At 47.1% G+C, this 11,794-nt stretch overlaps 1 protein-coding gene across 3 annotated transcripts in view; it reads left to right on the forward strand.

Moving 5' to 3' along the window:
* LOC137356843 (transcription factor 12-like) overlaps positions 1-10,671 on the forward strand; it is a 96,944-nt gene extending 86,273 nt beyond the window's left edge. For all 3 annotated transcript variants that reach the window (XM_068022676.1, XM_068022677.1, XM_068022678.1), the window contains 3 exons: positions 766-995; positions 2,529-2,670; positions 4,954-10,671. In XM_068022676.1, coding sequence (XP_067878777.1) covers positions 766-995; positions 2,529-2,665 — 367 coding nt within the window. In that variant the 3' untranslated portion in view covers positions 2,666-2,670; positions 4,954-10,671. The remainder of the gene's footprint in view (positions 1-765; positions 996-2,528; positions 2,671-4,953) is intronic.
* Positions 10,672-11,794: the final 1,123 nt, after the last annotated feature.

Raw genomic sequence — 11,794 nt, forward strand, 5'->3', positions numbered from 1 at the left:
CTACTACAACTCCACATTCCTGCACTATCCCTAAATGCCTTGATTCCCGTGTTGTCCTACTCTCGATCGATCTCGGTCTTGAATATACTCAGAGACTGAGGATCCGCAGCTCTCTGGGGTACGGAATTCCAAAGATTCACAACACTCTGACTGAAGAAATTTCTCCTCCTCCTCAGTCCGAAATGGCCGAATCATATTCCTGATTCTCGGCATCTACCCTGTCAAGCCCTCCCTGAATTTTATATGTTCCAATGGGACCACCTAAATTCCAGAGAGTACAGGTTCATCCTACTCAATCTATCCCCACAGGACAGCCCTCTAACCCTAGGAATCAATCTAGTGAACGTTCACTACAACCCCCCCCTCTCTAAGGTGAGTATCGAGGGTTAGGGATTAGAGGTGGGCAAGTGGTTTTGAGATGCACATCAGACATGATCTAAATGAATCGCGGAGAAGGACTGAGGGGCTGAATGGCCTCCCCCTGTTGGCTCCGTTCACAGAAAATCTTCCTCCATAGTCCAGGGGCACTGAGATCGTCTAACCGGGCACCAACTGTTTTGCCCTCCTGCCTTATGTTAAAAAAAAATGTGACATTTATTTCACTGCTCCAACAAACCAAACACAAGAACCAAACTGTGGAATCTTACAGCACAGGAGGAGGCCATTCGGCCCATCGTGCTTGTGTCGGCTCTTTGGAAGTACTACCCAAAAGGGAGGTTTTAACCAAACAGAAATGCTGACTGCACCTGCCTTAATTCGTTCCAGCAATCACGAAGATGACGACTTGAATCCGGAGCAGAAAGCCGAACGAGAGAAGGACCGGAGGATGGCAAACAACGCCCGCGAGCGCCTACGCGTCCGGGATATCAACGAGGCGTTTAAGGAGCTGGGGCGGATGTGTCAGCTGCACATGAAGAATGACAAGCCACAGACGAAGCTCCTGATCCTCCACCAGGCCGTCTCCGTCATCTTGGGGCTGGAGCAACAAGTCAGAGGTCAGTTGGCAAGGCTTATGACTTTTAGAATCATACAGAATAGGATCATGCAGCACGGAAGGAGGCCATTCGTCCCATCATGCCTGTGCTGGCTCTGAGAAGGAGCTTTCCAATTAGTCCCGCTCTACTCTCTTCCCCATAACCTTGCAAATTTTTTCCTTTTTAAGTACATAACTAATTTCCTTTTGGAGGTTACTATGGAATTTGCTTCCGCTCCCCCCTTTCCTGATTATAACAACTGGAAAACACCACACAGTGGTACTGGTGGATTGCCTTCACCACATGGGCTTCAGAAGGCCCACCACCACCATCGCAAGGGATAATTAGGGATGGGCAACAAATGCTGGCCTTGCCAGCATTGCCCATTTCCCGAGGGAAACCGAGTCTCAATCCAGTTGTTGGCCAACATGTCTCAAATTCAGCATTAATTATCATCCGCACTTACACGGGCATAAGGATAATTGGCGGAGGTTGTTGGGGAGTGGGGGGTGCATGGGAGGGAATGCAAATGGGATGGCTTATCTGGGGTTGGGTCTTGAGTGATGGGTGAGGTAGGGGTGGGACAGTCAGCCTGTGACCTTGGATGGGACGGAATGGTTGGGGCGTCAACCAGGGTTCCCAATTCTGGCTGCTGTACAGCAAACCCTGGAGGATGCGCGCGTGGGGACGTTGGGTGTGCACATGATGAGGATTAGTTGTGAAGAGCCCCCCCCCCCCCCCCCCCCCGCGCCACACTCAGAGTTTGAATATCCCACGTTTGCTTAGGGATCTTGGAAACTAAAGCCTGCACTTTCAGGAGATGGGTGGTTGGGGGGGGTGCGGGGGGTGGGTAGCGGAAGGGAAAGTGATGAAGAGATGGAAGTACATTGGGTTGAACCATAACTCCCCAAAAAACAGGTTGCGTTGGGGTCGTCGGCTGTGTTGTTAAAATGTTAGAGGGTTCAATGAGGGCGGGACAGGGGTGTGGGCAGCCAACCCGCTACCCGGGAGGCAGGTTGACCCGTTAAATAGTTTATTTAAGCTGCTGTGCGGGGTCAACTGTGGCCCAGGCCTTGGGGAAAGTGGGTCAGTGCTTCCCCCCCCCCCACCCCGATCATCTCCCCAACCTCCACCACAGCCCACACCCCACTGGCGGCAGTCGGTGGCTTACCTGCGTCTGTTGTGCTCTGGATTGTTCCCCACCCAGCTGAAAGACAAGCCTGTCAATTAGGCTGACTTCCGGCTGGCGAATTCTGTCAAGCTAAAAACTACGGACGCCGTGGATACGAAATTCCACAGCGTGCGGGGAATCCTGAACTTCTGGATTTTCAGACAGAAACCCCTGCCCTTCTCCCCTGTCTACGCAGCCTGCACACCCCCTCCCCACCTCCCCGCCCCCGGTCAAGATTCATTCCATTGTCTCCCTTTTTGTTCACAGTCTCTTCGTTTTATAATATCTTAATCGGTTTTGGCTGCGGGTGGATCTTTGAATGCGATTTGTGCAGGGATAATCCCGAAACAAAAATTCACTGTGCCCTTTTCGTCTCCTCACAGAGAGGAATCTGAACCCCAAAGCTGCTTGCCTTAAGCGAAGGGAAGAGGAGAAGATTTCCAGTGTTGAACCCACGTCCGCACATCTGGTAGTTCATCAGGGAATTGGGGATCCTCCCAACCCGATGGGTCACATGTGAAGCAGGTAGATCCCAGTCGGAACTGCGCCATTTTATAGAGTTGTAAAGAAGTACCAGTCATGGGGAGGGACAGGTTTCCTAAATGATGATGATGTGATCTAGGTCAGTCTATCACTTTGCAAGCCTCTAGCGGGTCGAAGATCTTGTCTGGTGAGGCTACACGCAAGGAGTGGATGCAGCCTTGCCAAAAGGACACCTGGTCAGTCTGGATGAGGATGGCCATTCGACCCCTCTATCTCATCCTTTCAGCTCTGCGGCTGCAGTGCGTGGCATCTACAGTATCCGAGAAGGGCAAGAGCTGCAGTATCGTGGGAGCACCTTCACTTCCCGAATTTCTCACCTGAGATTGGGGGCATTCATCGCCGTAGCTTCATTGTCCTGCTTGTCAAAAGCCTGGGATTCCCTACCTAACAGCGGTGTGAGAGCACCACTGCTCCAAGGACTGATTGTAGTTCAGGAACACCATTAACTCCGGGCACGAAATGTGGCACTGGCCATATCCCACGAATGAAAATAATGAAACCTACGTGTTAATACCCCCATCCCAACCCTGCCCTCTATCCCAGTGTCTAACTGCCTCTTGAATTACTCTATATAGAGTTTTTCAGATCGTTCCAGGTATTCAGTGAAGGTTTCTGATCTCTGTGCCGAATGTGGGTTTATTCAGTTTGTACCTGTGTCTCCCTCTCCTGCAGTTGTGCTTCAATCTCTATTAACCCCTTGTGACTCAAGATGAAGCTTTTCTATTCTACACGGTTGCTTACATAACTGCACTGAGGCCGAAAAGTCCCAAGCTTTATCGACTTTGCCTCGTAACTCAATCCTCTGATGCTGGGGATCAGCCTTGTGTCCTGTCTTGGGACTGCCTCCAGGGGCTTGGAGTCTCCTCTTGTGACTTGGTGAGCAGAATACAGCCTTGACCAGACCACTACGCAGCTCCAACTTGACTGATTACGCGTACACCGACGCCGACGGGCAGGAAAAGACCAGCTGGTCTACCAAGCCTGCCCCAACATTGGTGATAGCTGGCGCATCGTGACTGGACCATTCTCAGCCCTCGCAGCCTTGTAATCTCCTGCGAGGGGCACAAAAGAAGAGAGAAAAACCCCGGGGCGAATTAGGGGGCAAGAAAAAAAAAAAATGCTCTGCAAAAATTCCTCTCCGACATTCTCAGGCGATCAAGACCAGTCCAGGAGATAATATCTACTTTGTGTTATCCGTAAAGCCACGTACCTCCCTAAATGATGTCCCTGTTAGGAACCCGGTCAGGGGCCAGCTCCCCGAATTCACATGCTCTACACATTTGGCAAATATAGCTTGACATTCTTTATCTCTTTGTGCTGTAGTAGCTGGACATAGTCTGCATTAATATGACGGTCACGTGTGCTGCGCATCAGTGCTAGATTAGCTCAGTGGTGGTATTCCTGTCTTGGTGGCAGAAATTTGTGGTTCTTCCCAGGACATTGAACACGTATCTAGGTTGTCACCCTTCTTGGGACATTGAGCCAAGGCCCGCCTGTTTGTTCAGGGGGCTGTCAAGGAATCTGTGTCACTTTGGATGTTTAGCTATGGCTCAGTGGGTACCATTCTCACCCAAGGTCACGGGTTCGAGTCCTGTCCAGGACTTGGGCACAAAACTCGAGGCTGACATACCAGAGTGCTGCACTGTCAGAGGTGCTATCTTTTGGCTGAGACGATGAATCGAGGACCAGCCTCCCTCTCCGGTGCATCCTGCGGTCTCGAGTGGAAGAGGAGCAGGGGAGTTTATTCCCCGGTGTCCTGGCCAATATTTGTCCCTCAATCAACATGACTGAAACGGGTGATCTGGTCATTATCACGTTGCTGTTTGTGGGATCTTGCTGTGTGCAAATTGGCTGCCGTTACAACTGTGGCGACACTTCAAACGTGCTTCATTTGGCTGTTAAGTGCTTTGGGAGGTCGAGTGGCCATGAAAGTCACTGGAGCAAGTCTTTTGCTTTTCTGAAGAGGAACCTTGGCAAAAATTCATCCCTCGTGCAATGCCACCAGAACGGATCGACTGAGTCACCAATTGTGGCTGTTTGTGGGAGATAGCTGTGTGCGTATTTTTTTTTAACTGGCAAAATAATGTTGACTACACGTAGAACAATTAATTGGATTGTCAAGCGCTTTGGGTTGTTCTGAAGGACGTGAAAGGTGCCAGATTAAATGCAAGTTCTTCCGTTCACGATGAAGTTATTTGGTCTTCGTTGCACTGAAACTCCTGTCTCCCTAATAGTTCTTTCTCCCTTTCTGTGTTTTCATTTCAGGGCAGCAATCATATGTGGTCTTCGTGAATTTAGTGGAGGGTTTGGGACCCCCTCCATTTTGACTGGATTTTTGCATTAGATTCTGTTGGAACCAAACACCAATCTTCCGAGTTGAGGAAAATCCCAGATTCAGTTTTGTGAAGGTTTTGAGAGGAATCCACGGAGAGCTCCAGGGATAACCGTCTCCGTCCATCCCACAGCTGCCCTCATTACCTTCCCGCGGGGAGTTGACCGTTTTCATTGTGCCTGCAGTCAAATTTAATCAACAGATGAGTCGTTAATAGAAACCTCTTTTTTAAATTTATCTTTTTTTCCTTTTTCTGTTTTTTTTGTTTTTAAAAAAGGCTTCATATTCCAAGCGTTCAAATAACATTAAAACAAAATGCATTCTTGGCTCTTGGTTACGGCCATAGAGTTGTGAGAGCTCGTCCTGGGAGAGGGTGGGGTACCTGTCATTCTAGGGAGGGGTTCTTTAATGGGCCAAAAGGAAGACCAGGGTGGGTTGGCTGCCGCTAGTGAGAGGGGTGGGTGGTGTAACATAAAATACTGATGCTTTTCCCCACACTCTGCTGCAATTGCACTCCCCCGTTGGCTTTTTGTGAAACAACTGTGATGGATATTGGGGTAAGTGCGATCTCCACCACCACTGTTGCCTGGGGGTAGGGGGGGAAACAAAGGGAGTGGGCAAGGGGTGGTGATGAGCAGCCTTCCAAGGTCAGAAGCAACGTTGCAAGGAGAATTCACTTTTTTTTTTAAATAAAAAAACTACGCTTTGTACCACCTGACATCAGTGAGGTTCTGACGTCCTGATCCAATCCAGGTGGAACTGAATCCCATTTGACTCCAGTTCAGTAGGCTCCTTTCCAGGGGAGATGGATTGATATCCATTTACATAGAATCACATAGAAAATTACAACTCAGATACCCAACAAGTCCGTGCTGGCGTTTCTCCTCCCACCAGCCTGCCCCGTTCTCATATCCCGATATTCCCCCTTATTCTTAAACGTTGACATGGGCGATTGCTAACTCCAGTAGCGCATTCCACATGTCATGGTGTTTTTGGGGAAAAAAACAGTTTCTCCTGTGCTCTTTCCTAAATCTCTTACATTTTAATCTTTTATGTTGAACAGGGTGGTTAGAGAACTGAGATATATTCATATCCCTACTTGGTGTTTTATTTTCTTTAAACCGGGGAGGTAAGGGGAAGAAACATTGTCTAAGCAAAGAACGGCAACTGGCGTGGGGAGGAAAGGCCATAGTATAAAAAACACCGATTCTGGAAGGGATATATATTTGATGGGGCTGAATGGATTTTGGTCGCTCTAGATTTACCATGCGACATGCCTACAGAGCTATCGAACTTCTTGCACATGGTAACATCGATTGCCTTGTACAATTTGGTGAGTTTAACTTCTTGGTAGGACTTGATTACTTGAGCCCATGTTTGTGGCTTGGTTTTCAATCCCTTCATTGACAATAAGAAGAGGTCCTTTTTTTTTTTCCCCCTGTGGAATTGGGGGCTAATCACTGCTAAAACAAGGGAAGAATTAGAATTCATGAAGTATATTTTTTTTGAAATTTACGTAAATGATTGTTACGACTTCTGTGGGACCGTTAACTTTAAAAATATGAAGCCCCCAGACCATTTTAAAGAATTACACGACAAGATTTCATGTTTTAAGATTTTATTATAACAACAGAACTAAAAGAAATCCCCCTGAGCTAAATAGAACTTTTGTAATTAGCTGATACCCCAAATTACAAAGAAAGGTACTTTCTTCACTAATTAAATACTTGAAAACCTCACACCTCACTTATACATTACACAGTCCTTTTTTTTTAATGGTGAAATCATTGTGGTTAAAAGTTCTTAGCTCCTCCCAGTTGCAATGGGTTGGATCCCCCAGACCTTTTCAAAGCCCGATGTCCTCTTTGCTCACTTCTCTGAGCAACTTTCGACCTGGACGCCTGTGCATAAGGTGATCCTGTTGGGCTTTTACTTCTCCACAAACTTCAACTTTTCAAAAGAGGTTCGAGTCTTTGCAGCATTTTGTCGTCTCGGGCTTTGGAGATAGGTGTCTCCTCTCCCCATCACCACACCCCCCCCCCCCGCACCTGCCCCACCCTCTCTCTCTTGGCTGCCATTGCTGGTTGTCTTCCTTTCCTATAGCCTGCTCTGAGGCTGCCGCAGCTGGTCTTCAGTACAGCCGGTCTGCCTTCAGAAAATCTGTTACATTTATCTGGAAACAAAAGTCAATAGCTCATTGTCCTTTTCCAATATGTAGAGTCCAAAAGTCTGATTTCACAGAGCAACCTGGGCCTTCCCTTGGTTCCAGGTGTTAACAGCTGCCTGATACATTTGAATTCTCAGAATCACTGACTCCTTGTTTAACAATCCGAAAGTCTGGAAGGGTGAAACCCATTATTCTTCAGGTGCTAATCCTGCAGTCTCTGTTTTTCAAAAAAAAAGTGCTTGATCTGTGTTCTCTGTTGTCCTGGTAACCAATATTTATATCTTGTCCTTAAGCCGAGTGCATGTGAGGTCACCTGACTTCTCTGACTCCATCTCTAAACTTTTAAAATTCACAGTTTTTATAAACATAATCATGTTACAAAGTCCAACGTTCATAACAATGATAATGTTGGGACACTTGAAATGAGTTGAAGCTGGGTTCAAAATTGGCTGGATTTCAGTCGTGCCTGCTTTGTTTCATATTGATTTTAGAATGATAGAGCACGGAAGGAGGCCATTCTGCCCATCGTGCCTGTGCCGGCTCTTTGGTAGAGCTATCTATTATCCTCTGCTCTTTCCCCAAAACCCTATAATTTTTCCCCTTCAAGTATTTATCCAATTCCCCTTTTGAAAGTTACTATTGAATCTGCTTCCACTGCCCTTTCAGGCAGCGCATTCCAGATCACAACAACTCACGGTGTTTTAAAAAAAAAAGTGTTCTCATTTCGCCTTTGGTTCCTTTGTCAGTCGCCTACTCTCCTCCTCGTTTACTCCGTCAAAACCCCTCATAATCTTGAACACCTCTATCTCGTCTTAATCTTCTCTGCTCTAAAGAGAACAACTCCAGCTTCTCCAGTCTCTCCACATTGACCTTCTCGTGCCCTTCCCCCTTCCACCTCCGAAAACGCTGACTCTTGAAGAGGTACATACGTTCAGTATGTCACCCCAGGGCTGCTCATCACATGCACACTCATAGACACAGACAATGGGTGCAGGCGCAGAGTGGCCAGGAGGGCTAATCAATCCCAGTTCGAACTGGGACCCCTGTCTGAGTTTTTCCTTCCCCCTCCCCCATTCCCACCCCCACCACACTTCCCTAGCCCAATGGTGCTAGGGCCACCCCAGCTGAGATCAGAAAAGTCGGCACAGACAGACGGCCAAACCCGAGACCCTCCACGACTTTGTGGATCAGTACCATTTCTTCAGCCCACTACTTCCGCCGCCGAAGAAGGACGTAGGCAGCAGGTGCGAGGGAACACCACCACTTCCACAAGTTCCCCCTCCAACTCTCACCCCATCCCAACTTGGACATATATCGGCCATTCCTTCATCAGCACTGGGTTAAAATCCTGGAACTACTTCCCTAACAGCTCTGGGGAAGCACCTTCACCACATAGTCTGCAGCAGTTCGAGAAGCAGGCTCACCACCACCACCTCCTTCAAGGCAGCTTGGGGTCGGGCAATAAATGCTGGCCTGGCCAGTGATGTGTATAACTCAAGAATGAATAATTTAAAAAATGTTAGCAGGGGAGCGGCAGAGATCAAAATTCCCTATCCCCTTGATTTGTGGCTAAAAAGACGTAGCTTTATGGTAATGTGGCAAAAGGAACATTTCCTAAACACTCACTCAACCCGATCAAGCATTTCCCAACCGCAATACTCCGAGGTCTTGGGATGTCTCTTGCAACGTTTCCTCGCCCCCCACCCATTCCTTTAAAGACTCCAGGGAAATCTTTATCTTAATAAAAGATGGGAGACTTGTCTTTTTAGTGACTGGATTTAGCAGACTATATGAGGTCAAAAAGAAAAAAGGAGAATGCTGGAAATCTGAACAGAAAATGCTTGACGCCCACTGGCGTTTAAAATTTAAGGCAAAGACCCTTTGCCGCACCCGAAGTATCGTGTCTCATTGGAACAAAGGTGAATAGCTTTTCTCTTTCCTATCAAGAGTATTTTGCCGATTACTGCCTGACTAGAAGGAAGTGGAAAATATGATCAGTGTATTTTCTTTATTTTTTGGGGGGGGGTTAAAGAGGCCGCATAAGAGGCCACGACATCTCAGGAACCTTCTTTCTGTAGGAAACAAGGCGAGGACCATGACAATTCCCTGAAGAAGCTAATCACAAGAAAGGAGCACGTGTAATTTAAAAAAAGAAATTCGAAATCCAACTTATTTTTCACTATTTGTAAGGTTTTATACAATAATAATCTTTCTTAAAAAAAAAATGAACTGCAAAATGAATTCAAAATATTACTCTCATAGGTATTCAATATTTACAAGAAAAAGTTTGGAGCAAAAAAAAGTTTCTAAGTTTATTTCACTATATTATGTAGAAGGACTGTAGAGCTCTTTTTTTTTAGTGAAGCTGTTTATGGATGCTGTACAAGGTGACAGTCACATAAGGAAAGATAGGATTTGTTGCTCAGTGGGTGTGTTGCAGTACAGCCTGTGTTTGTGGTCACTGGAGCTGAAAGGGTTTGCTGTTGACTTTTATGGGCACTTGTGTCGCTGTATCTGCAACGTGCAAGGTGTCGCCACACAACGCACAGAAAGCGAAGGGGGAGGGGGAAAAAAAAAAAGAAGCTTTCCAACAACACGAGCGATAAATGTCACTGGCGCAAGATTTGCAAAATTCGTTTGTGCGGCTACTTACCGTTTATCCGTGGGTGGTGGAGGGGTTAGAAAAGGGGAGTGGGTGGGGGGGGTGTGGAAGGGGATGTTTTATTTTTTTTTAACCTCTGTCCATTTTCTCCCTTCCTTTCCTGGAGATTCCACCCCGGGCACTGCCGATTTGCCTTCCGATACCTGGCCAAAGGAGGCATCATGACGGTGGACCCCAGCAGGGTATATTCGGCAGCTGAGGGGATCGCGCCGCACATTCCCCAGAAAGGGGCGCTCTCCCAGCAGCGGGGAATTGGCTTGTCACTTTTTAATCTCCTCCCCAAAATGGGATGCCCATTGTAACAGCCCATCCCACAACCTTCCAGTTAAGCTCAGGACAGACCCAGTGATTGAAGTTGGGACTTCCCCCTGGTCTATAGGACTTGACTAATTCAGTGTGCAGCAATGTGCCATCAAGGTAAATGAACCCAATATGGCATGGCATCTTATTAATGCCCATGCCCACATGAGCAACGTTAGGTTGCCTATAGAATCGAGTGCACATATACTCATTACTTCAGCTCGAATACAACCTGTCCACCTGTCGCTGACAGTTTATTGATTTTGAATCCTGAGCATTTTTTCTGGGCAGGTGAAAGAGGGGGCATGAGGGGTGTGAACATATTTGAGAACACAGTGGTGGGAGGGTTGGAGTTTTAAATCCTTGTACATTTTTTTTTTAATCCGACAGAATCTCTGATGTGAGAGGGATGTCGAGGGGTAAATCTGTATTCTTTTGGTTTAATCAGCCGAAGGGAGCATTACATTACTGCACCTCTGCAGTGTGGTTTCTGCCAAAGTTACAGTCCTGATCTAACTCTAGAGGGGTGGGTGGGTGGGTGGGGGGGCCGGCTGACGGCCCCCAGCGAGGGACTCTGCAGCGGTCAAACTGGGGGGTTTCAGCATTGCTCAGGAAGTCCCTGGGACTCGGCTGGGCACTTTCTAAACGCACCCAGAGCTCGCTTAAAAGAGTGCAGGCACTCGACCGTCGGCACTCTCGAAACATTTAATACAAACTCTGCGAGGGTGTGGGAGCACAGCGGGGGAGAAGCTCTCTCACTGCTCATAACTGAAGCCACGCAGTCTATATAGCCTTCACTTCAGCTGCCAATCTGAGATCAGCAGCTAACCGTGCAAATACACCCCAGTGCTCATTTCGGATTTGACACTGATTATTTGTAAATTCAATCTAGAAGTTAGCAAAAAGAATAGGAAATCTTGCTTTAGGGATTTCACTGATTCAGAATTATGTTTTCATATGAAACAGGATGGGTCTAAATTCAGTGGAAATTAAATTTATAGTAGGGCGGGAGATATGTAGTAATTTGTGATCATTAGGCTTGATTATTGGTGGTTTTGTGTTTATAAGGGGAAGGTTGGGGGGGGGGGGCGCGGTGGTATTAAGCTGCGATCAGTTCAAGGGTGACCACATATCACAGGTTTCACTGTACATCCAAAGCAGTGTACAGTCTGATAATTGGAGGGGTGTAGGATAGTACATACATCTCCGCTGTGTGTCAGTAACAGGCAAAGTGTGATACAGCATTGTCATCACATCTCTACGCTGCCCCATTCCACTTTGGGGAGTCACCTGTATGCCACGGAACTTTATTCGGTGATCACAAGTGTTCACTGTGAGAAGGGAACGACATTGAAATATTAGAGTTTGTGTTTTACAGTTTTAAGAAATTTTGTATACTTTCAACGGCAATAAAAAGAGATTTTATAAAACAAACCAACTGTGGGTCTGATTTTTTTTTTTGTTTAAAGATTTGAGACCTATTTATTCAATTGTACTTTCTTGAGTGAGCGGTTGGCGTGATGGGCTAGGGCACTGTTGTTTGAGATCTTGGTTCGTATTCGATTCAGAAAGCTGGGATGACGGTCTCCGATGCCAACTCGCTTTTAAGAGAAATAAGTCTGGGGGGGGCCAGCCTCAAACCTGC

This window comes from Heterodontus francisci, chromosome 46 (genome assembly GCF_036365525.1).
Source record: "Heterodontus francisci isolate sHetFra1 chromosome 46, sHetFra1.hap1, whole genome shotgun sequence".
In the NCBI taxonomy this organism is placed as follows: domain Eukaryota; kingdom Metazoa; phylum Chordata; class Chondrichthyes; order Heterodontiformes; family Heterodontidae; genus Heterodontus; species Heterodontus francisci.